At 43.1% G+C, this 24,613-nt stretch overlaps 1 protein-coding gene across 1 annotated transcript in view; it reads right to left on the bottom strand.

Annotated features, from left to right (window-relative positions):
* The window catches only part of Ano3 (anoctamin 3), a 405,337-nt gene that overhangs the window by 283,103 nt on the left and 97,621 nt on the right, over positions 1-24,613 (bottom strand). Inside the window, exon 2 of the mRNA XM_012517561.2 lies at positions 19,657-19,731. Coding sequence (XP_012373015.2) covers positions 19,657-19,731 — 75 coding nt within the window. The remainder of the gene's footprint in view (positions 1-19,656; positions 19,732-24,613) is intronic.

The raw sequence follows: 24,613 nt of genomic DNA on the forward strand, positions 1-24,613 counted from the left end.
TGGTCCCTGTGCTTTGCTAAGCTTGTTTTAAGTAGGTACTTTAGACCACTGAGCCATCTCACCAGCCCCCCTCCCTAGAGTTTCTTACAAGCCTTATAAGGATGGCAAAGCTCTGACGCTTGTGACTTGGCCAGCTTCTCTGGGGGAGAGCTCTGCAGTGACAGGGTCAGGCCTAAAGATGTTCTGAATGATTCTATCATCAAGTCCCCGGCCTGGTGCAGAGATTCCTGAGTGAGTTTCCAGTAAGTGATTCCTAATTTTTATATTGAGATTTTTAAGTTTAAGACGTGAATCACATTTTCTTTAGGATGGACATGTGAACTGAGGGGAGTTTGTACCTGTAACTGGAGACTGGTTTAAAGAACCAATCTTAGTCTGTCCTGCACTGTTTTTCTTTAAGATGAACCCAAAAATAATAAAACTGAGTGAGACAGGAGGAAAAGGAAGTGAAAAAATTACAAGAGAATACTAAGGACTTTTCTTTTACTCCTTAGAAGTCAATAAAAATAGATGAGATTGAAATTTATAATAATAATAATAATAGTTGTAGAAATATCCAGAAGTGCTAGGACTGGCACGGATGTTTAGCACTAGCTTTCCCATGCTGAGTGATGGTCGTTGGCCTTAAAGTTAGCAGTTCCTTCCTCTTTAAACACATAACTCGTTCATCAACTGTTGTTGGGCATTTGAGGGTTTCAGACCCCATGGATGAATCATCTACAATCATGGAGTGGAGGAGGAGGATGCTACTTGTCTCAGACCATTGCAAAATTCCTATAATCTTCATAATCATTGTGAAAGTTTACATATGTTGAAAATAATGATTAAGAGAACAAAACTTCCTCAAGTAATTCAATGTTCCTTTGAACGTTTACCTTGATGAATACTTTCATCCTAGCTGAATTTTTTGATTTATTTTAGTAGATCCTCATGTCACTCTCAATCTCTTTCATAGGCCCTAGGAAACTAAGATTTAGACTTTAGAATTATGGAATTGCAAGTTCTTTCAGCCCGATATTCTATCTTTTGAAGGAATTCCACCTGAAGCATCTCTGGTGTTTTCATCAAGTATTTGTTTACAAGCAAAATTTAAGATCTATGTGGAAACAACTGTTGAAAAAATATAAAGGTAGACAAAATGCAGACTGGGATGTATGAATATTTAAATTAATATTTACTTTGAATAAACAAATACACTATTCCAGAATTTACTTGCCATAGGTTCCATATGGTCAACTACAGGACCATGACTATTGTTGATTGAGTAAATGGCGAGTATATGGTTTAACAAACCCTTCCCGACAATAAAACTCAGAGAGCTGAATGTGCCTCAGAATAAACGTTCTCTATAAAAGTCCTACACAGCATAAGGAACAGGGACCAACAAATGCAACAAACTTGGCAGAGTTCTTGATCTGACTGCGAACCTGCACACTCTCTACTGCATTCAGCCACAAACTCGAAGGAAAAGCTGAAAGCCAGGGCAGCGCCTTGGAGAAGAACCCAACGGCTACCAACCCCCAAAGCCCCACAGTCCACTCTGGGAGGTGGCCCCAGAACAAAGTTTTCCTAGGAAGTTACAGAGCCGCTTCAGCCGACAGCACAGCTTCTGGAATTCTCCAGGGACGCATCTGGTGGGACGCCTTTAGCATGCTGGGAGCGCATGCCAAGTGGGAGATTCCTTTGAGGAGTCTGGGGACACCTGGGGGACCCGGCTTCATCTTTCCTCTCCTCAGTTCCCCGCACGGAACCCAGCCGTGATGCGGAGGCAGCAAATCGCCTCCAGGACGAGACGAGACGCCGGTTCTGCCCTCCCCGGCACCGCGCGAGGCTCAGGACCGAAACGCAGCTAAGGCTCTGCGAAGACGCTGAACTTCGCGGAGTTCCCGGCTCGCGCCGCTGCACCGGGCCAGGGCGCCCTGACACCTGCGGGCCACCGCGGGACGCGGAGGGGTGCGGAGGGGCGCGGAGGGGCGCGGAGGGGCGCGGAGGGGCGCGGAGGGGCGCGGAGGGGCGCGAGGGCTCCCACTGACCTTTCTGCTGCCGGAAGGACTGGATGGAGCCCGAGTGGTGGACCATGCTCCCTCCGCGGCCGGCAAGGCTGGGAGCCGGCCGGACGCCGCAGGAGGAAGGGGAGCCGGGCTCCGCAGGCCGCTGCGCTCCGACAAACCGGCCCGAGGAGCGCGGCGCAGCCGACACCTGCTCCAGCCAGGATCCGCCTCCTCGGAGCCGGTGCCGTCGTCATGGCAACGCGGGGGGCGGTCCGGTCCGGCGAGCTCAGAGGCTCCGCCCGGAGCAGCCCGCAGCCCGCGCGCCCGGTGCCGCAGTGAGGGTCGCCGCGCCGGCCTGCGGGGCTTCTGCGTGCGCACTGTCCGCAAGCCCGAGCGGACCCTGCAGCGGGCTCCGAGCCCGGTGGCCGCCCCCAGACGTCGCACGCGGCACCTGAAAGTCGCTCTGCAGACCCTGGCGCCGACAGAGAAGGGCAGCGCTGACCTCTGCTCTGAGGACGGCGCTGGCCGACCAGAGGCGCTTCCGGAGCGGCCTCTCGGTGGTAAGACGCCGCCTCACCCACCCGTCGTGCGCTTTCTCAGATGAGCGGAGTGAGGACCCCGCGCGTGGCGGCTGAGTTCTCTACTGCTTCAGCCCTTCAGATCATGAGTCATTCAAGGTAGCAATGCGGAGCCATTCACTACCTACTAACAGGTACCGGAAGAATACCAACACGAGGCTCAACTCAATCCTCTTAAAAGCCCTATAAAGTAGATAGAATATTATTTTTGTAGAAGTATTTTAAAACCCTCAAGCGCAGAGTGACAAATAATATTCATGATCACGTACATGAAAATCTAATCCGATAAAAGACACATAGTATCCAAAGAAATGAAATAGCCTTAGCAAGCCCACATCCCAGGGACCACAGGGGGCCCAAGCCAGCTTAACATACCTTCAAGCCAAGCTGCTTTGGTCATTTAAATTCTTTCTGAAACACATAACATTCGACTCAGCAGACATAGAGCAAGCAGTCTGTTGCCTTCTGAGTTTGAAGATTTGTGAGACCAAATCGGAATGAGGGGGAAGAGCCAAGCAAAAGCAACATAAAATGAAATCATGAAATCTCGAGACGTCCCTAAGCTCGGATCAGGTGAGCTCCTAGAGTGCGGTCTTGGGTCTCACACCCGCTCCAGGGCGCACAGACCGGAAGCGGGACAGGGCTCAGAGGAAGCAGGTGTTCTAGTTATGTATAGATGGGTAACAAACTGCAAGTTGAAATCTGCAACTTACGGCCATTCGCTCGTGTTTTCTGAGTGCTGCTTTCAGTAGAAGTCACAGCAGACCGTGGGGTGTCTTTGTAACTTACCAGGGTGCTGGGCATTAAATACCAGCTCGGTATTTAGGTTCTGAAGACATCCGCACTTACAGAGAATGAACTCAGTGTGAGTTTGCTCCAAATGACAACCTAGCGACGGACTCAGCCGAGTTCTCCGCAAAAATTCTTCCTCCAGAATTTGTCCGGATACGCACACTGAGACCAAGAGCAACAAAAGGTTTGCCTGAGATTGGTTTTACTTTCGTTTGTAGTTAGAAGCCATGGAACAATTCATGGTTCTAGATCCTGCAGCCCACCTCGCTAAATTCTAGTACAACTAGTTGTGAAAGATGAAGATTAAGCTGCATAATGTATTTACGATTCTGTCACAGCAGGAAGCCCTATCACTGGAATTTGATTAGGAATCTCATAGTCTTAAAACCATTGTAAACTACTGGCATTTCCACGAGGAATAGTTGCGACATCATTAATTCAATTTATGGTCATTGAAAACACTGAAGGCTTCTGCTTGTATGCTATTCTATTTTTTTTTCTGTATTTTAGGGAAGGGTCTACAGGGTGTTCAGGGTCTCACTATTAGATCCAACTAGTAGTAATCTGCCTGTTTGCAGCCTCCCAAGATCTGGGATCACAGGCGAGCGCCCCCACGCCTAGGCTTTGTATGCCATTCTTCTGAGCACAGATAACACCTTCAGCCTCTTAGGAGCTCTTCTGCTGAGGTCTGATTTTCCCAGCCCACTCCCCCGCCGCAACCCAGCAGGTGGCAAGGGTGTATCTGCTAGAACTCCAAATTAATTGCTATTTTTGAACCTCATTAGAAATTAAACTTTCTGAAAAGCCAGTTCAGAATTATTCCTAACACCCTTGTGCCCTAGTCATATTACTGCACCTGTGATTAAAGCTCTTGTCTTAAAGTTTATTACTTTTTGCTAAATCAGAACCAGTTTGGGTTGGAGTGCCAGATTGACTAGCAGGGGATACAGAGAACATCTTTGCTTGTTTTAAAATCAGTCTTTTAAGGAAGGTTGCTAGAGGAACAGCTTTCGGAGGGGCCCAGAAAGTTTTAAGCACCATCTGCTTTATAGGAAAGTCAGTGCAAAGAGAAGGAATAGATCTCTCTCTCTCTCTCTCTCTCTCGTCTCTTCTGTATGCATGTAAAAAGAATGTGCATGTCTCACATATTTAAAAAAGCAGAAAGAAAGGATTGAGCAAAATCCTTTCTGAATGAAAAAAAACCCTCCTACTGATGTACAGAAGTATTTCGAAAAAAAAAAAAAGAAATATTTCGATAGACCAACATCTCCATTATAGCAGGGACAGGAACTGATACTAAGCTGCCATTCCAGGAAGGAAGCTTAGTCACCTTTTTGCTGCAAGAACAAGAGCCTGAAGCACACACACAACTTAAGGAAGGAGGTTTATTTTGATTCAAGGCTTCAGAGGCTTCCAGCAATGGTCAGTTGACTCCAAAGCAGATAGGTCAGGGCTACAGAGCACAGGGAGGAGAAGCTGCTTACCTGGGCAGCCAGCAAGCTGCAAGAAGGAGAAATAGAGGCCTCAGATGGGAAGGGACTGAGGGTAGGATACGCCTTTCCCTCAAGACCTGCTTCTCCCAGCAGCACCTAGTAGCCCATTGAGCTATGAACTGATCCACTGATCAATCCATCGAAGAGGTCAGGACCCCCATCATTCAGACACTTCCTGGAAAATCATCTGCAAGCACCCTCTATGGGATGAGCTTCCGGTGCACTCTGGATCCCAATACAACAGAAGGCTAAGCTAACTGTGTGGAATGGTTTTGCTACTATTTTCAGTTTCAAAAACCTCTCTTAAAATTTTAATGATGGCAAAATTTTTGTTTTATGTAATATTAAAGAGCCAAGCAAAAGCAACATAAAATGAAATCATGAAATCTTGAGTGCAGTCACTAGAGATTTCATGACTTCAGGGAAGGGTCATGGCTAATGTAATATACAGTGTGATCATGACTATGTCTTTTCAAAGTGACAAAAAATGACTGTAAAGAAACTTGCCAAGATATTCAGAGCAATTATGATTACAAACTGGGATTAAAGCTGATTTTTTTTTAATGCTGTTCTGTCTTTTTCTGCCATTTTCATGTTTTCTACAAACAATATACATTGAACTTATTTATCTTACATATTCATATAATCTGTACTATATACTATACAATATATATTTATAGCACATATATTACGTACACACATATACAAATGTAGTCTTCAACTGCTTCTACCCTGGAGCTCACAGGTTTATCTTACTCTAAGTCCATTTTCGTCTCTTTCATAGTTGTGGATCCAGCTCTGTCTTCTGCCACTGGGCTTCCTGTGACTCGCCACCTGTCGCCTGTCTTCCCTAAGTAATTAATTTATGAGCTGCCTGCTACCTTATGCCTTCCGGAAAGGTAAGGAATTCTGTTCTTTTCATATCATGAGGAGGCTTTGGATTTCTTTGCTTCATCCCAGCCAAACTGTGAGATTTAAGATTCCCTGTATTATTTATGGTTACAAAGGAACTAAGGGAGGGCTCTTTCGGTCTTGCCTCACTCTTCATTAACATGCAAGTGCCAACCCTGCCTTTTACTGCCCACATGATAACAGACATGCAGCTAGAAAATCTCTTGGCAGTTACTTTCCTCATAGGAGCCAGTTACTTAGTGTATTAGCGAGGGAAATAAAATTACAAAATCACATTGGTGAGGAGATTATTTGCAAAGATCAAACAATAAAGAAAGAAATGGTCCCTATGAGGACTTTATTAGAGGGAGACACTGGTCTCCTCAAGGGCAGAATAAGTACAGATGGTCTGTTTCTTCAGAGACCAATGTAGCTTCCGTCACAAAGCTTCTAAATAAATGGGCAGATAAATAATAAATAAGGAACAAACTTTAAAAATGTAAATCTGCTTCATAAAAATGTTTAGTGACATGATCACTCGCTGCCCATGTTAAGCAAGATGAGGGGAATGTATTAAAATATTTAATTTACTTACAGGCATCGATACATACTTATGTTTAATATGTGGAGTGACTTCTTTGTTCTAGTTTCCATGTTTTATTGAAGGTACAAACCCGCTCTTCCCAAAGTAGGTGCTGTCATGAAAGGTGTGGCGACGGCCTCCCTGTAGCCGAGTCTCTGGATACACGCACAGAACAGCTTGCCTGACTCGTCAGAGGTCCTGGTCTCCCAGCTGTGAGCTCAGTTCGCCCTGAGCAGTGATGCTGAGGAGGAGGAGGTAGCGGGGGAACCCGACTGCCTCCTCGGAGTCCGCGGAACCTCCACAGGAGGCTCTGCCAGACAGCAGTGGGAGGCGCTGGGCGTGCAGAATGACACGCTTGAGGGGTTACGGCAAGGGCAGGAGGAGGCGGAGGGCAGAGAAGGCCACGGTGGGGTAAGCACAAGTCTGTGTCTTGCACCACTGCTCAACATGTGAACCACTCCTTCTTCAAGTTACCTAGAGAATGAAGACCGTGTTGTTGCTCGGTTATTACCCACTTCGTCCCCCGACACCTGTGGAGTATGTCTCTCATCCCAGCGGTGGTGACAATATTACAGATGTTTGTACAGGTTCAAACTGATGAATTATGAAGTGTGTGTCATGCTGTATGTCACTTTTACCTGTTGAAATTTAACACTTTTTAAAAACTTTATGAATTTGGTACAGGGTCTCACTACACAGGTCAGTCTCATAGTGATCCTCCTGTTTTCAGCCTCCCAAGTGCTGGGATTACAGCGCACGCCACCACACCCAGTCTCAATTGCTTGCCTAAGGATGGGGCCAGCATGGCACCCCGAGGATCAAAACCCTGTCTGAGCTATCCAGCCAGCCCCTGACTATTTTGACATCTGCCTAGGAATGTAGAAAGGAATGTGGTTTTTGTACTTATTTATTTACCTGTCAGAGATCATATATCTATATCTATATCTATATCCATAACTATCTATCTATCCTTTAAAAATCCGTGGTGACTGGCATACTCTGTGGTTACTGATTGAACATTACTGGCTAGGCATAAGAGTAATAATTTAACACTAAGAATGCATTTAAAAGTTTAATGTGCGTGAATATTTACTCAATGGGAAAAATGTTGCTGCTGCATTGTTTATTGATGAATGCAGACCACAAAAGTATATGGATGGATTTTCCCATATAAGCGTTTGCATATATTTATAAACATAAGTGCAAAATACAGTTAAGCACACATGGAGTCAGTGTGGAGAACTAATCCTTTTTTTGATGTTTGTTCACTGATATTTTAATCTTATTCTCCACTTATTCGTAGAATAGCTTAAGTTTCAGGTCACCTTTTCTCCCAAAGTCATGAATAATAGCCTCAAACTTGGAAAAAGGGATTGTTTGGATGGCAATTTCCTAACCATCACATAGACATTGCTTATTCTAGCAAAAATATGAAAAATAATGAAAATGTTATAAAATATTTTAAAATAATAATAATAAATAAATAACATTATTATACATGATTAACAATAAACACTAGGGAATTGTAATTGAAAAGGAAAACAGCATTTGGTTGTGGAAGGTCATATTGATCTAGCAGCGAGGTACAGAAGGAAGGCACTGATTGAGCAGCGTGGCCGTGGTGGCAAGCCCATGGCATGAGTGCCACAGCCTGCTGGCTGTTACCATTGAAAGCTCTAAAAGGTTCACCATCCCCAGTGGCGCACAGGCATGAGCTCCTATCCAGGCGCATGTGCGCACGCACCGTGGAGCTGAGAAAAAGCTGGTTTTCTGGGCCCGGATGTGTAGTCTGTAATGAGGCAGAGGGCCTAGATGCTCTCTAAATTCCATTCTACCTCCTCATAGTGCACAAATCTGGTCTGCTGGACAGAAACTGATGTCCACTGGCTTTAGAAACGCACTCCTTAAGGCTGGTTGGACCAGCATTGTTCCTTTGCACTCTCTAAAGGAAAATAATAGAAGTGTTAAAGAGACATCCTCAAGCTCCAACTCTGAAATAGAAGCTTTGTGGCCATCTGGACTGTCGCAGGTTCAATGTTAAATAACTTTGTAATTTCTTGAACAATAGATGGCAGGTAGTTATATAAGCCCTGACTGTTTAAACCTTCCAGACTTCCAAGTTTGTGATGCTTCATTATAAACTAATGATGGAATATTGAAAAAATTACATTTTTTACATAAAAGGAGAATGTGAACTTTTCTTTTTCAGAAAAGTTTGCAGGCTAACTCCAGTGATTGCGTTTTTCAGCACCAAAATCAGGTGTCGTGACTTTTGTGGAATCTGTGAACTCACTGTTTTCTTTCTCTCCTAACTCAACAGAACCAATTTCCTAGTCTCCTCTTTTACAAACAAATATTCTATGGTAAACAAAGTTTAACATGACCACCCAAAATATTGCCTCTTATAAATATTTGATGAAGAGATGCAGTGGTGACATCTCTGAGCTCCCTGTCTTCTGATCTATCTCCAACCTCTCTTTGGTACTTGAGAGGAGACATGGAGGACTCTTCTCTGGGTCTTCAGCTTATCACTATTTTTATTTGTTTGTCTAGTAATTAAAAATCTAATATTCTTTTTATAGATATTTAAGATATGAGCTAAAAGGGCTAATGCAAGGAAATGAAAATGCTATATAAAGTGGAATCAGCTACCTATTCTTTCAGCAACTATAAGTAGTTGAGAGTGGATGAAGAGTAGTTGAGAGTGAATGTATTACACAAATCTCTCCATCGGATTGGAAATAAAAGAACATAGTCTGAATATTTTCTTTCACTGGGAAGAAATCAAGTAGAAAACCAAGATCAGCAAGTCTCTTAATGGGAAGATAATTTGCTTGAAAGCTCTCTGGTTATGGGGACAAGGAAAGTAAAAGGAATATTTAATTAGTGGGGACAGAGCAGTAAATTATCCAATTAGAAAATAAATAAATATTGAGCAGTAGCTAATGAGTGACAGGTACAACGCAAGATAAGTGAGATTAGATATGTCAGTCAATATTCCAACTGTAAGTATATTCATTTTTCCAATGAAGGAAACAAAACAAGAGTTGGATGAAATAAATAGAAGTATTTCTTAAAGATAAAATTACTTAAAGCAATACAGTATTGGGCAAGGGGATTTCAGGTAAATTTAAAAGAAGAAGTAGGCAGAAGTAGCAGAGTTAAGATCAGTTGACACGGGATTTCCCAGGAGCGCGGAACCCTAAAGATCCTCATTCTGCAAAGGTGCAGGTGTGCTTCATACAAAAGCTAGAACACCTCGTATTTGGGCACCAAACCCTCCAGCATTCAACACAAATGTAAACTATCAGACAATGAAATATCAATGAAATTGTGATATAATAGGACAACATGCCCCTACTTATGATTTTAAGAAGTATAACAAACAGACATGAGCAAAGGTCCAGAGCCCTTTCCCCACTTCGTGAACTTACCGAGGCTCATGGGACATACTCTGTACCCCTATTTTGTAGGCAGCTATAGTGTCCGGCAGTGTGCGTTGTCGCACCTGATCCACGCCAGCATCCTCTGGCTATGACTTTCTCACAATGCCCTTGCTTGCAGGGTTCCAGGTCCAAGAAAGCAATGCAAAATTTGGAAAGCTAGGAAAAGCCATGTCCCTCCCCAGCAAGGGTCCCTGGCCAGGGCGCCTGCTAACCCTGGTCTGCCCACCACCCCACACTTCATTCAGAGCTTGTTGGCAACCTCCCTTCGAGATGCCAGCTTCCCTTTTGTACCACTTCCAGCCACAAATCTTACAACTAAATAAAATCTTACTCTTGTCGCAAAACCCTAATTATTTAAGTATGTGCTGTTCTGCTTCCCTGATCATATTGTGATAGGGATCAAAAAATGAACTAAAAGGAGAAAAAAGAAAGGGGGAAAAAGCAAAGCAAATACAATTAAAGGGGGGAAAATGTGGAATGCTTACAAAAACACATACTTAGAGTCTAACCTGCCTCCAAAATAAATAATTAGAAGTGGGGCAAATGCTTTCCGTCAGCCATAGAAATGTACATTAACATAACAAGGTAGCTTTGCAAACCCTCAGATTAGTGAAAATGGAAAGCACTCAGGGTTCCCATTTTCCTGGAGGATGTTACGAATGCATCATGCACATCTTGATTTAGAACCGTGAAGTGCGGAGCGCTCCTCAACCCTCACCCGCCTCTCCAAGGTCGCCCCATATGGACAGAGTGCTTTAATGACCAATGTGCTTGCATGTCAGTGACCACACTGCTCTTGGTGCCAAAATACCGGGAACGAAACATGAATGCTTTCAGAAGTGGTGAACTAGGCTTGATCTTCCCATGAAATCGATGCGATTATTCAAATGGGGAGAAATAGTAGAGAAAGTCACATATGAGCTTGTTTACACAAGTAGGCAGGTAATACGGCTGGATGGAGGAAGAGAGGGAGCAAAAAGGTAAAAAAGAAAAAGAAACACGACTGCAGATTCTGAAGCATATGCAATCCCACGTTCATGAATTTATGTAAAATTATGCATATGTATGGGTAGAACAAAACTAAACATTAAAAAATTCTCCTAATCTAGACCCACAAAATTTATTCACCAGATTTTAATGTATTTCTCAATATAAACCCTTGGATTGGGTCAAAATACATTCTGTGATGTGCTCTACAAAAATACCTCCAAGTAGCTTTATTCCCCACACGCTTTCTTGGAAATTTCTGCACCTGCTGCTCATCGCTGAGCTCTCCTGGGCCCAGCCACTGTATTGTCTCTTCCCTGCTAACACCAGCCCACACATCACGTCTTCTGAGCCTTTTTGTCCTTGCTAAATCCCTTAGCACTTAACTAGATAGAATCATGAGCTCCTCTCTGATTCTTCCTCGCCAGTTAGTCATGTCGCCTTAACTGTCCCTGCTATTCTAAGTTTTCAACTGCGCTTAGCAGATGCCTCACCTAAGTGCACCCTTCCTGCGGTGCTTGTCACATGTGGTGCAATCCTAATCTTCAGTTTCAAGCAGGGGTTTAGTTAGGAGCACACTTAACCTTGACCTTGGAGGATCCCAGCAAATAGCTGGCCTCTTAGGTTTTGAAATAGGTCCCAGGAGCCTGGCAGAAATCTCTATGTCAGCCTGAAATTGGAAAGAGTTGTAATTGCAGAATCAGCTCACCTGGCCGGGTCCAGGGCCCTGGCAGGCCATTTGATTAGTACTTAGTGACTAAGTGCACCCTGTCCCTCTGCATTTTGGGGATGCTGTCCTGTCAATCACTGTCACAGAGATGGTGAGAAGAGGAGATGGACAGAAACTTAAACTGGCTGCAGGACATGGCAGAAGGCTAAGGAAGACCACCTGCTACTGGAGGCTATTACCCTTTGTAAACCCTTTGCCAAGTTTATTCTTAGAGCCCACCTGCGCACACTGGCAGCACTGTCCTTAGCCCACCCTAGCAACGGCTGGGCCCAGCGATACCTCACCCCAACAACAAGCTCAGCCCAATAACAAAGGCTCAGACCTGCACTGGTAAAACCCTCTGTAAAAATGGGGAAGGCTTTTAAATAAATTCATTCTCTTTTCCCAGTATCTATTGTACCCTTCAGATTCCATTTTCTCCTTTGTGGAGAACCACGGGAGCAGCCCTCCTTAAAAGAAGAGTGATTATCTTCTTTTTGGCTGAGCCTGGCCCCATTTCCTTGTATTAATATCTATAGTTCTGGCTAGGACTTCTCTTTATCCTTTCACCTGGCCTTAATCAATGTGTATTGGTCTAGCTGAGGTGCTGGTCTTTGAAGGTGGCATGCGTGTTTCCCTGGTAAGCTACACCTGCTGCTCTGTAATGTGAGCCAGGTACAGACAGGACAAAGAGCCAGTGCTCCATGCTGCCAGCTGGGATCCAGTCTCAAGATAGAGGCTCTGACTTCCTGGGGCTCGAAAGATTACATAAGAGCTGAAGCACCAGACCCCTGAAACATTAAAGAACTATCTCAATAGCATAATGCAAATTACTTCCTCTACATATTCCTCTCTGCACAGGCAGAGGTAACTGTAGGCCACTTACCTAGCTCAGCTCATAGTACTCACCTACTTCCCACATTTCTCTTCCTCAAGCCACTCCTCTTTCTACACTACATAAAACCCCAGATGTGGCCCTGGGTGGCTCTCTTCATTCTGGAAAGCCATCTTTGAACCTGGACTTAGGGCTCCTTGGCTTCCCAATAATTATAAATATGTTTTATTGTCTTTACTTTCACTCTGGGTTGCACTCAGAGTGGTAGATTAGAATTAACTTGGTGGGATTCCAATAGTGTATCTTTAGGGTTACAAATACTGACTTCTTGGACCGAGATGAGAGCCTGGGGGGTACTCCTGCACTCTCACATTCTCACACTAACAAGACAGTATGATCTTTGCACACGCAGGTCTGATTTACTTCGCTTAAAGAGTATGTTCTCTAATTGTGTACATTTACCAACAAGTCTCAAATGTATCCTGTTTTATAGCTGAATAATAGCACATTGTGTAAAAATACCACATCTTCTTTATGCATTTTTCAGTTGATGGAAAAAGGAAGCAAACTTATTCAAAAGGAAAGAGTACCTGAGTTAAAAAGGACAGGAGAGGGAGTGGGGCAAGATTTATCCGTGTATATAAACAGAATGGCTTGGACAACATTCCTGTGCATTTCTGCTGGTCTACAGAAAGGAGCAGATAATGCTTAATTTATTTTGTCTCCATTTTCCAATTGTTTCTTCTTTTTCTCTTCTTAATTTCTTACATTTTTTTCTTTATTTCTTCTTCGAATTTTGCATGCATGTATGTGCTAATACGAGTAACGGTTTGGAACACAACATTACACATTATGACAAATACTGTGAAGGTCGTGTTACTTTGTTAAGTGAACTTTTTATCGCTTATAATTTTTCTGTTTTAATACTACTTAGTACTCTTTTTATAAAAAAAAGAATGGGGAGAGCCAAGACCCCCTGGAGGCTGCACCGCGCTCTCCTTGCCAGGCTGCAGCTTCCTTATCTTAGGTCACAGCGCTGCCTAGCACCACTTTCATTCTGACTTCATCATTCTTTGTGGACCCAGCTTCACCACTGTCCACCAGAGGATCTCCAGTTTTGAGTCAGCCTTGCCCTGTGCTTGCATTCCACACAGTGGGAGGGCAAGAACCCAAAGAATGGAGCTTCCACCATGGGAGAACCCTAGGTCTGCACACTCTGGTGTGGCGTTACCCTATGACAGCTGTGTTGTCCAGTGCTACTGGGACCACATAATTTATTCTTCTAATTGACAGATCTTTATTCTTTTGTTGTTCTTGTTGCACTAAGTATTGAATGCAGAACTTGGTCCATGCCAAAAATGCATGACCCACTGCTCAGCTACCGCAGGTCATCACATCTTTCTGAGTATGTAAGAGGTCTGTTAATTATTACACTGAGTATATGCATATATATATTTTTTCACTACAAAATGGTCTTTCATTTGTATCCCCCTTTTTTGTTTAGTTTTGTCAGGATAGGTATTCCATTGCCATCCAAATATTGTAGGTGCGTGAATTTAGCAAAATAATCCAGTATAGTCCAGTTGTCCATAATATTAGTGGGTTATCCACAGAACTGGCAATGTCAGAAGATGTTGACTTGGGCCTTTTACAGCTCAGCATATTAATATGGATTTATTTTTATACCTCTTATTTATATCAAAAATAGGATAGATATACAGCTACTTTCTTTTAGTCCAACAAGAAGAAAGATTTGAACTAATAGTGTTTAGACATGATATCTTGTCTCCATCTTGTACTCAACCTATTTTAAAACTGTCTCATTGCTATTCCTTTCTCAATAAAATTAAGAAAAAAATAATTACACTGAGTGAGAACATAGGTGTGCCAGGGATTTTCCTAGACAAAGTAGGAAAATTTTCACCTCTACATAAAATAGAGAGTGACAAATTTTACTCTCTCTCTTCCCCACTTTTCATGCTTGCCCTCTGTAGGGGGGAGAGATCTTTAGTAAAAATAAATAAATAAAATAAAAGAGTAAAGCCATTCCATGTTGGCATTACTCCATGGGTAATCTTTGAGGGACAGTCAGTAATAACAGGATGATGCTCTACTCCTCTGGTCCCCTGTTGACCACATCCAGCATAGAAAGTTGGAACAAAATGGACTTGACATTGTTTCATTGCAACTACCAATATTTTATTCTATTAAAGATTTGAAAGCATCTCCAATATAATAGTTGAAAATTTTATTTAATCATACTTCAGATTCTGATGAAATGGGAATATTTATTAAAACTGAAATTGGGGCTGGGGAGATAGTTCAGTAGAATAAGTGCTTGCCTGGCAAGTGCAAGGGCTGAGTTCAATCCTCGGTTCCACCAAAAAAAATTAAAAAATAAAACTGAAACATAATTTTAGTTGTCTTGATTCAAGTAGATCTGAATAGTCAGTGACTCATGTCTAAACTTACCTCGAGTTTATCGCTTCTTCGGAAGTCCAGTGTGAATCACGCCGATTGCTAACCTTCCCGTGGCATGTGCTCCCTGCCTAACCCACCAACCTGTCTTGCCCGCTTCAGGAACTTTCAGGAAAGACTTCCAGGGTGAGAAATCAGGTGAGGAGGAGAGAATTAGAAAAACTGAGTGTATCTGAGGAGGCGACAGGTACAGCCTAGACAAAGAGAATGGGTTCTGAACTGATCCAGGAATGGAATCTTATGAAAGACGGATGGATGAGAAATTACAAAGTAGCAGGTAATATATAGGCATTTATGACCTGAGACGTAACTGGACGGCCATTCCTTGTCTGAATGCCAGACTAAGCACGACCATTTATAGTTGGCTTTCTTCTTCCAGACAGCCTTCTCACAGATCTGCCTAGGACTTACAGAAAGCAAAAAAAATTACATTGAGAAGAAAAGCACTAAATCTGTAAATTGTTGAGATTAATCCCAGTAATCAGTGTCTGTGAGTTCTAAGCTATAAATAACTGCATGACATTGAATAGCTCCATGAAGAAGGTAATGATGGTGGTGTTGGTGATGGATGCATGTTATGAAATACAATTTTCAGTTTGGAAAATTGTTGAGATCAACTAGATTTAGTCTTCGTTTTTGTTTTCTTGACACATGATACTCATTTTAAACCTCTTTGAAAATGTAAAAAAAAAGAATAAAATTATTACATTATTGTTTTACTTTTGCTGTTGCTGAGACAAAAATAAACAATACCCAAGATTAAAGGGAGGAAAGTTTTATTGAGCTCACAGTTGGTGGAGTTTCAGTCCATACTCGGCTGGCTCCAAGCCAGGGCAGCATATGGCAGAGGACAGCAGTTCAGGGCAATGGAAGAGAGCAAAAGCAACAAGAGAGGAACAGAAATACCACTTTCTGACTTTCTGTCTCTTACACTGTATGCGGTTACTGCCCTAGGGTGGGTGCAGTGCTCAGACCCCTAATCTTAGCATTGGACCATGAGTAAATGATGAAAAGCCTGACCTCCCCCAGCTCACCCCAAGCTTGCATGAGGTATTGGGGGAACATTCAAATGCAAAGCATGACTGTCAATATTTGTGACTGGTCCATCAATCATTTATTTAATTCATATCCTGTGTTTACAGAATCCTGAAATTCTGGGGTGTCAAAGAAAGGAGGAACAAAAATATTTGATCATCAGACTTGGATTGCAGCAAGGGCCTCCAGATAGCCTGAGCTTTGTAAAATGAAGAAAAAATAATACACAATACAGAAAAGCACAGAAAGGGCTAAGGATATAGCTCCACAGCGCAGCACCGGCCTGGCAAGTGTGAAGTCATGAGTTTGATTTCTAGTACCACCCCCACCCCACAAAAAAAAGGAAAGGAGAAAGATGGGTGAAATGGATGACTATTTGTGGTTCTCACTTTTAATACTAAATGCCTTGTCACATTTCTGCCCACTGTCCCTGACAATCTCTTTTGAGCATAGGAATTTTGTATGCTTCCATTCAGAACAACAGTAGTAATACTAGCTAAGTCGTAGAGGTGGGCTCTATGGCCATCAACAGATGATTGGATAAAGAAACTGTAAAAAAGAAAAAGAAAAAGGAACTGTGTTGATGCTCAGTAGAGCACTGCTCTGCCATAAGCCAGGATGAAACTGAGTCACCGAGGGAAAATGGATGCACCCGGAGACCATCGCATGGCTTGAAATAAGTCAGACAGGCAAGATTAAATATCACACAGTTTCTTTTACATCAGAACTGAACATATGCCTAAAGAACACAATAAATGTAGCTAATAGGAAAAGAGAGATAGGTCTTTTGCAAAAGAGAAGTGAACCAAAATGTAGAAAGAGGGAGAGGAGAAAAAGGAAGGAGGTAAATAGAATTAGAACATGTCACATGCATGCACCAAGTCCTCACGGTGGATGCAGTCGGTGTGCACTGTAGGCACGTGCCAATAAAAGCTAAAATTAAAACACAAGCGCAACCAGCAGTGGCTTTGCACTCACTCGTGCTTACCTCTGTCCTAACGCCAGCTGCAGGAGGAGAGGGCTGCAATCCCTAATTTACAGGTGAGGAAACTGAGGGGCAGAGGACTCACATAATATAGTCAGTCACACAGCTGGAGAAAATACGGAGGCAGGAACCAGATGATCTGATGCAGAAGCCATTAAAGTGAGGGAGCGAGGGTGCAACCACTCCTCTGGGAGCTATGAGGCTCAGGTGCTAGGCTGGCAGCCCAGTTCTGGTTCACTCCCTGTGTAAAGATTATCCTACTGATAAAGCCCTATATATTTGCACTGAAATTAAATTTTCTCTCCAGTGTAGACCCACAGCACTGCCTCACTTTCCTGCTACGTATGGGAGTAAGTTGCCTTTTTTTTCTTATTATTATGGCTTGCATTGTTTTCCTCTACTGAATATTTTCACTTTGTAAAAGCCTGCCATTCTTTTAGTCAATCTCAGACTCATTCATTCTTAGATATACCCTTTCATTATATTTTTATCTGATTTATTATAAAGCAGAATTTGATAGAGCAGCATACACATTTTTGTTACAATGAAATAACAAATAAGCTGTCTGTCTTGGTTACTTTTTTCTCATTGCTGAGACAAAATAGCTGGCCCCCAGAGTTAAGGAAGGAAAGATGTATTTAGCTCACAGTTGTGGAGATTGCAGTTCACACTGAGGTGGCTCCAAGGCAGGGTGGCACATGGCAGAGGGCAGCAGCTCATGGTGGCTGAAAAGCAAAAATGGAGGAGGAGCAGAGAGCGAGCCTCTCTCCTTTCTTTATATCGCCTGCAGGCCGCCTGCCCCAGGGCGGGTGTAGCACTCATACCCATACTCCCATCGTTGGACCATGAATCCATCACAAGCTCTAGAAATCTGCCCCATGACAGCATGAGGCTTTGGGGGGACAGCTAGAGAGAAACCACAGCACTGGCATTTATATTGTACTTGCAAATTGTTTTCAACTTAAATAGTACTCCCAGTAGGCACACATAATGTACATTTGAGAAGTTTGTGCTATTGCTTTCATTTCAAATAGAGAGTAGGACACTCAGAGAAGTTGAGGTACCAGCCAAAGCCCCTGGGAATCAGATGCTCCAGCCTGACTCAGCCTTGGTTTGCTGATATTTCCTGTTCTACCCAATCTGGGTTTATGTAGTGTCACCTTGGCCAGTGACTCTTGAGAAGGAGGTCAGCGGCAGCAGTGTGACAAATGATTTGATGAGCATGTCCCATCACGAAAAGGGTTCCTCCACGTATATATTTTTTATTTTTTTATGTATTTGGTACAGGGTCTCACTATGTAGCACAGACTTGTAGAGATCCCCCTGTTGTCAGCCGGCCTTGGATCCAGCTGAACATGGACTGAAACATCCATAAACTGTGAGCTAAATAAGCCTTTCCTCCTTCAACCTTTGGTGTTTTAGATTTTTTGCTCAGCGATGAGAAAGAAGTAAATGAAACACCAAGTCATGAAAATAAATGGAGGGTGAAAAGAAGAAGGAGGCTTTTATAAAACTTAAGAGAAATATCAGTACCAATTTCTCAGAATAATCATGACACTCCCCCACTTGCTGTTCTGACTTCAACTAAGGCAGGAAGATGCCTGGGTCCCTACAGTGGGAGGCACTGAGGACTGTTGTGCCCGAGGGCTATATATACCACCGGGAGTACTGGATGGAAATAGCCACTTCTGTGCAATTTTGGGGTGCTTTCCACGAAGTCAGCTTTGCGTTAATTAGTCAGTTAAGTTATCTTTCTCTTCTTTAGTAATATATTCATCCACACACTGTAAATGTGCTTTCTTGTGGATGAGACTAGAGACAAATTAATTATGCCCCATTCTAACAATGACTTTTGTTCTGATTTCTATGGAGAGTGGTAATTTATGCATCACTTTCAAATATGATGTAATATCTAGAAAGTGTCGGCATGCTGGCCACGCCCCCGGGGTGCACTGAGAAGGCGATTGAGACTGGGCAGGGTGGTGCACGCCTGTAATCCCAGCTCTTGGGAGGCTGTAAATAGGAGAATCACTACGAGTCTGACGTAGTAGTGAGACCCTGAACACCCTGTAGACCCCTCCCTAAAATACAGAAAAAAAAAATGTTGGGAACTCTGTCTTTCAAGGAGGGTATGTTTCAGCCACAATTCAGATTTCAGCGAATGCAGACGTTACTTCATGTATCTAATGCTCATTCATCTGATATTTATTTGATTAATAACATTCATAAAATTTAAGGAAGCAATGAGAAAGTCCTCACCAGTGTCTTAATCAATGACCCAACTACAGAACCCGGAAGGTAAGAATAACTTTATAATAGTCCCTGTAATAGTCCTATGATCCCTAATATTATTAGAAAGCCTTTCATCATTTATTCGTGCAACTGAGTGTTAACTCACAATTTCTGCTTTCCATCTCCCACCTTTCCCTGGGCATGTCACAGCTTCCGAGGATGATGTGTATGTGTCATTTAGCATATAAAAGCCAGTGAGAGGCAAAATGGTAAATATTAAAATATCAAAAAAAAATTAAAAAAATATCAAAGGAAGAAGGCAATAGCAAAAGTATAAAGTTCTTTTAGCACACAAATGCCTTCTTAAAATAGTCAATGGAAGGTTGTGTCTAAGATCTTGAGAGAAGGAAATGCCTCAGAAGCTAAGGATAATGCTAAGGGATTGCAGGTGTGGTTGGCACTGCCCCCTGCACGACCAGCTGTTGTGCTGCATGTGGTAACTAATGACACGGACGCACCCTTACATTGTGCCAACGTTTTCACACCCTGCAGAGCTGTGGATTCACCACGTTGACTCAGCTTGGGTCCGTGGGGGCTGTAGAACCTCCCCACAGAACTCACCTTCATTGTATTTGCCGCCGGCTGCCCACACACTCCTCCCAAACCCGCAACTTGATGAGCATAACTTTTGCAAATCTGTGAGAGAGAACAAAAGAGCGTGATAAGAATTGCTCAGAAAGTCAGTAGACCAGAAAGAGTAGAAAATTATCGAGGAAAAAAATAGCTTTTTTGTTCTACTACAGCTGCACTAGAACTCGTGTCTGGTGTAGGTCAAATTTGTCTGAAGAAGTGTGTAGGAAGACAGTTTTTGGTAAATTACAATAGAAACTTAGCAGGTGGGAAGCTTCACTTTGGTGTTATGCAAGTTGACTTAGTTGTCATCCTTAAAAAAGCTTAGAGCGGCCCGATTTTCCAGTTAGGAGGTGTGATCAAATACACAGTAAATGTTTAATCACACTTGTCTCCTTCTGCCCCTCTCTTTCTGCCTCTCAGGTCTCTTCCTATATGCCAAAGATCTATCTATTTCCTGTTATCTATCTTTTATTTTGTTTAAGTTAAAAAATGATCACAGTAAAGGACAGAGCGACACGAGTCCACCACGAAGCGCTCTCCCTCTCTTTGCACGCGTGCATGCCATGGCTCATGGCGCTCTCTGAAGCAGTCCAGGAAGTCCTGCCTCGTGAGTGTCCGTAGCTGCACTGTGCTGGCTGCCGTGACATCCTGAGTCCCTTAAAGCCCTGCCCTATCATGGCCACTTTGATTTTGTAGAAGAGGCAGGCTTCACACAGTTCCAGAACCAGAGATTCAGGTGGCTGAGGACAACCTATAATGGTTTTCATTTTAAGATTGTCTACACACTTAATCAACAAGTGATGACATAAAAGGCAGTCCACGTTTAAATTAAAAATATTAGTACAGTAACAGTCATGTCACCCTTAATCCTCTTCAAAATCCTCCCCTCACTTAGAATGCACTGTCTGCATTATTCGTGCAATGAGAATTGCAAGATTTGCCATAGTTTTTAATCTCCCTTGTGTATTCTCCAGGGATGAGTAACATTTTCTTTTTTGTTGTTGTTTTTTTGATTTTTGGTACGAGGGATCAAACTCAGGACCTTGAGCTTGCCAAGCAAGTGCTTCAACCTCTGAGCTATCTGCCCAGGAAGAATTTCTGAGAGTATTCTGTGCACCCGACTCCAGGAGCTGTGTCTTTTTCCTTGCTCACTCCCTGAACTTCTTTTTAACTCTGCTAAAGCACAGAAGTTCCCAAATACGGCCAGCAATTCTTCATCACTGAGATTTTCTCATTCCATTTCCTGTGTCTAGAACACTTTGCTTACCCACCCCCATGAAAAATCTACTCTTTAAAACTTTGTCCATAGGCCAGCCAAATAGCTCAACAGATTAAAGCATCTGCTTAGAGACAGGGGCTAGGAGTTCAATCCCTGAGCATGCCATGCCGGCCCTGCCCCTGGGGTGCACTGAGCCAGAGATTGAGACTGGACATGGTGTCATGTAACTGTAATCCCAGCAATTGGGAGGCCGTAAACAGGAGGATCCCTATGAGTCTGATCTATACAGTGAGACCCTGTACACCCTGAACACCCTGCCCTAAATGGAAAAAAAAAAACCCAAAACTTTGTCCATCATCAAAGCAAACTTTCCAAATGTCTCCACTGAAACACAATGATAACATTTTTAAAAGGCATTCTTTGAGAAATGTATGTTGGCCTTAACAGATACCTAAAAGGATATAGGAGGAAATCCACTGTATCACTCGGACTATATAATCGTAGAGAGACTGAGGTCTCCAACCTATTTCTTTGGCAGAAAAAGGAATAAGTACATTGACTGTTACAAAACTTCGGATTCAGTGCATATTATTTAGTCTTTGTGCAAGTTAAGCTCCTGGCGTAAGCGCTTGTCCATAGTAAGCATTCAGTGAGTGGTGGCAGTCACCTGCTGCTTAGGCCCATGGTCACACACTTCCTTCTTTGTATGCTTCCGGCGCTAGACCACTGAATTCTAAAGGTGGACAAAACCATTCAGAGCTCATTTCTCCACCCTTATCCCTGAATTATGTATTTGACCCAGGGCTGTGTACCAACCAAGCTTCTTTTTGTATTTCAATCAAAGCTGACTAAACATACTCATTCAATATTTTATAAAAGTAATCCATATTTTAAGTATATCAACTAGGTGAAATTCAATTTACACTGTGAGAAAAAAAAAACTATTTTTAGACAGTGTCTCATATTTAGTTCAGGCAGGGCTTAAGCTCACTAGGCAGCCCAGGCTGGCTTTAAACTCAGAGCCCATAATCGGGTCCCAGCCTCCCCAGCAGAGAGCGTGCAGGCGTGCGTCACCGCACCCTGCAGTAGAAGAACACTGCGCTGTAATAATCCATTATCTGGATTCTGGTTCTTGAATGCATTTACAAGGCGTGGGCTTGAAGAAATCACCCGATACATACATGACACAGTAATCTATTTATAGAAGGTAAGTCTATTGTGTAGAGTAGAACTGTCCTATACTGTGTGACATGAAAGGCCTTTGAATGTTAGTTTGTGGGACATGATCTGAAAAGAGAAGCAACAACCTCCGTACTCAGCCTCTCCTATCTTACAGAGAACTAGGCTGTGCCCCTGGGCCTGTCGCCAGTTTGGTAGGATAAATTCACCTGGACCACCAAAGAGCCTAGTCTGTCTTTCCAGGAAGATATCTATATTTGCTAATTGTGCTGTTAAAATGGCGAAGCAGATAAAGAGGTTTGGCAGAGACAATGAAAGATGAGGCCAGGATGAGGAGGCCACAAGGATTTGCCACCGCCATTGGGTGAAGGTGTAACATAAACAGCTTGCACGCAGCAAAGCATTTGGGTAGACCGTGGGATTGAAAGACGAACTCCTCTATAAGACACGATGCATAAAATGTGGGGAGAGAAAAGCCAGAAGGGCTGTGGAGGGAAGGAGAAAAAGATGGAGGTGGAGAAGTCTGTTTACTAACCTCCAGATGAGCACATACAGAGTGTGGCAGTTACAACAAAGTTATGAGCACACCGCTCAAACCCGTCATGCAGCGGGCAGCCCAAACGGATCATCTTGTGTCTTCTAGTACACCATGAACTACATGGGAAGAATATTATAAAGAAGCTCTATGTACTGAAAGTAACTTGCAGGAAACTTGCTGTGACAATGACGTGGAGAAAGTTGTGAAGACGTTGCACAGGGACCCTCGCACCCCCCAGAGAGCGATAAAGACAGACCGGAGCTCCCACAGTTTTCAGCAGTAGAAAAGAGTCTCCGTGAGCAATACTACCAAAGACACTTCAGCATTTTACAGGTGGCTGCAGAGAGCGTAGAGAGGCGAGACGGAGCCAGTAGGTCACGTTATGTTTCAGTCTCAGGAACCCTGACACTTGCTCTTCTTTCGAAAGTTACGGATACAGGAGGGAAAGCCAGGCAGGTAGGAGATGTGAGGACTCAGGTTCAGACAAGTGTATATGACGAGTCATTGGAAGAGAAGAATGCGGTGAATGGATCCTTAGTCAGTAGCCACAGATAACTGGCAGAGTGGGAAAGACAACGAACTAGTGAGAGCCACAAAGGATAGTTTTAGAGGTGGATTTTGGCTACATCAGGGGAGACTGCAGGGTCCCACACACATGAACAGGCGTTCTTTTGCACTTCATCTGTACATGTCATTCAAAATGCCAGTTCTTGTGCCACCATGTGGACCTCACAAAGCCAGTGTTTCTGCAGGAAAAGGAAGTTATAGAAAGTCTGTCCCAGTTCATCCTAAGAAATACAGATGTGAACTGAAATATTTCACTGAAATGCAGGTTTCTAAGCTGGGCAACAAAGTGTAGTGGTTGTAAGAAACAACAACCACTACAAAACAAAAAGTGGGCTTGCAAGTAACATTCGCTCTAGGTTATGTGGTGAATATCATGAAACTTGCTATTCCTTTAAACCTCCCTTCTGGGAATTTATGAGAAAGACAAAGTTAGGTTTATCATTTGTTCAGTGGAATGGCCTACAAAACTCTGAGCAAAACTCCCCTAATAAGTTACCAAATTAGAATATGCTTATTGTTGGAGGAGCTGTGCACATCCTTGCATGAGGCTTGGGGATCAGGGGGAGGAAGCCTTGTTTCACAAGGTGTTTAATGTGAAGCCGAAGCTTTAAGATTACCTGCAGGCACTCATTGATTCAATGAAAAATTATCTTTTTTTTTTTTTTTTTTTTTTTGGCCGGCTCAGTCTGTCCTGAGGGAGGGGCTGGTGCAGCATGTGGTGCCGGGGATCAAACCGAGGTCCCTGTAGTTGCTTAAGCTTACTTAAGCAGGCACTTTTAAACCCCTGAGCTATCTTGCTGGCCCTGAATAATAATCTTTACAGCAGATTTAATCTGAATTGTGCTATCTGATATGCTGATGCAAAAATGTCACCCACAACTAATATTCTCAATTAAGAACCAAGTTTGAGTGAGATATTATTTTACTGTTGTTTTGCTTGGAGTTCTTTTCTTTTCAGAGACAAATTAGTTCCGATTGAAAATGAGTTACCCCAAACTAATTAATAACGTAGAGGAGTGCACTTTTCCTTAGTTCATGTAGCTGTAAATGAAAGATTGAACCAAATGGTTAGCTTTTTAAAAAAGAAATTGAATATATATCTTCCCAGTTGTTGAATTAGGCCAATAAAATATTTCTTATCAAATCATCTGCCACTGGAAAATTCTTGAATTTGTAACTCAGGTACAAGTGTGGGATATGGAGTGGATATTAGTAACGCATGGGGTCAGACAAATGAAATAAACAGTTTTTAAAACATAAATCTGGGGGAAGGTAAAAACCAATAAAGATGGGGCTGGTGAGATGGCTCAGTGGTCTAAAGCACCTACCTAGAACAAGCTTAGCAAAGCACAGGGACCGCGGTTCGATCCCCCAGCACCACATGCCAGCCAACCCCGCCCCCTGGTGGGCTGAACTGGCCACACACACACACACACACACAC

The sequence above is a fragment of the Octodon degus genome, unplaced genomic scaffold (genome assembly GCF_000260255.1).
Source record: "Octodon degus isolate 3935 unplaced genomic scaffold, OctDeg1.0 scaffold00193, whole genome shotgun sequence".
Lineage (NCBI taxonomy): Eukaryota > Metazoa > Chordata > Mammalia > Rodentia > Octodontidae > Octodon > Octodon degus.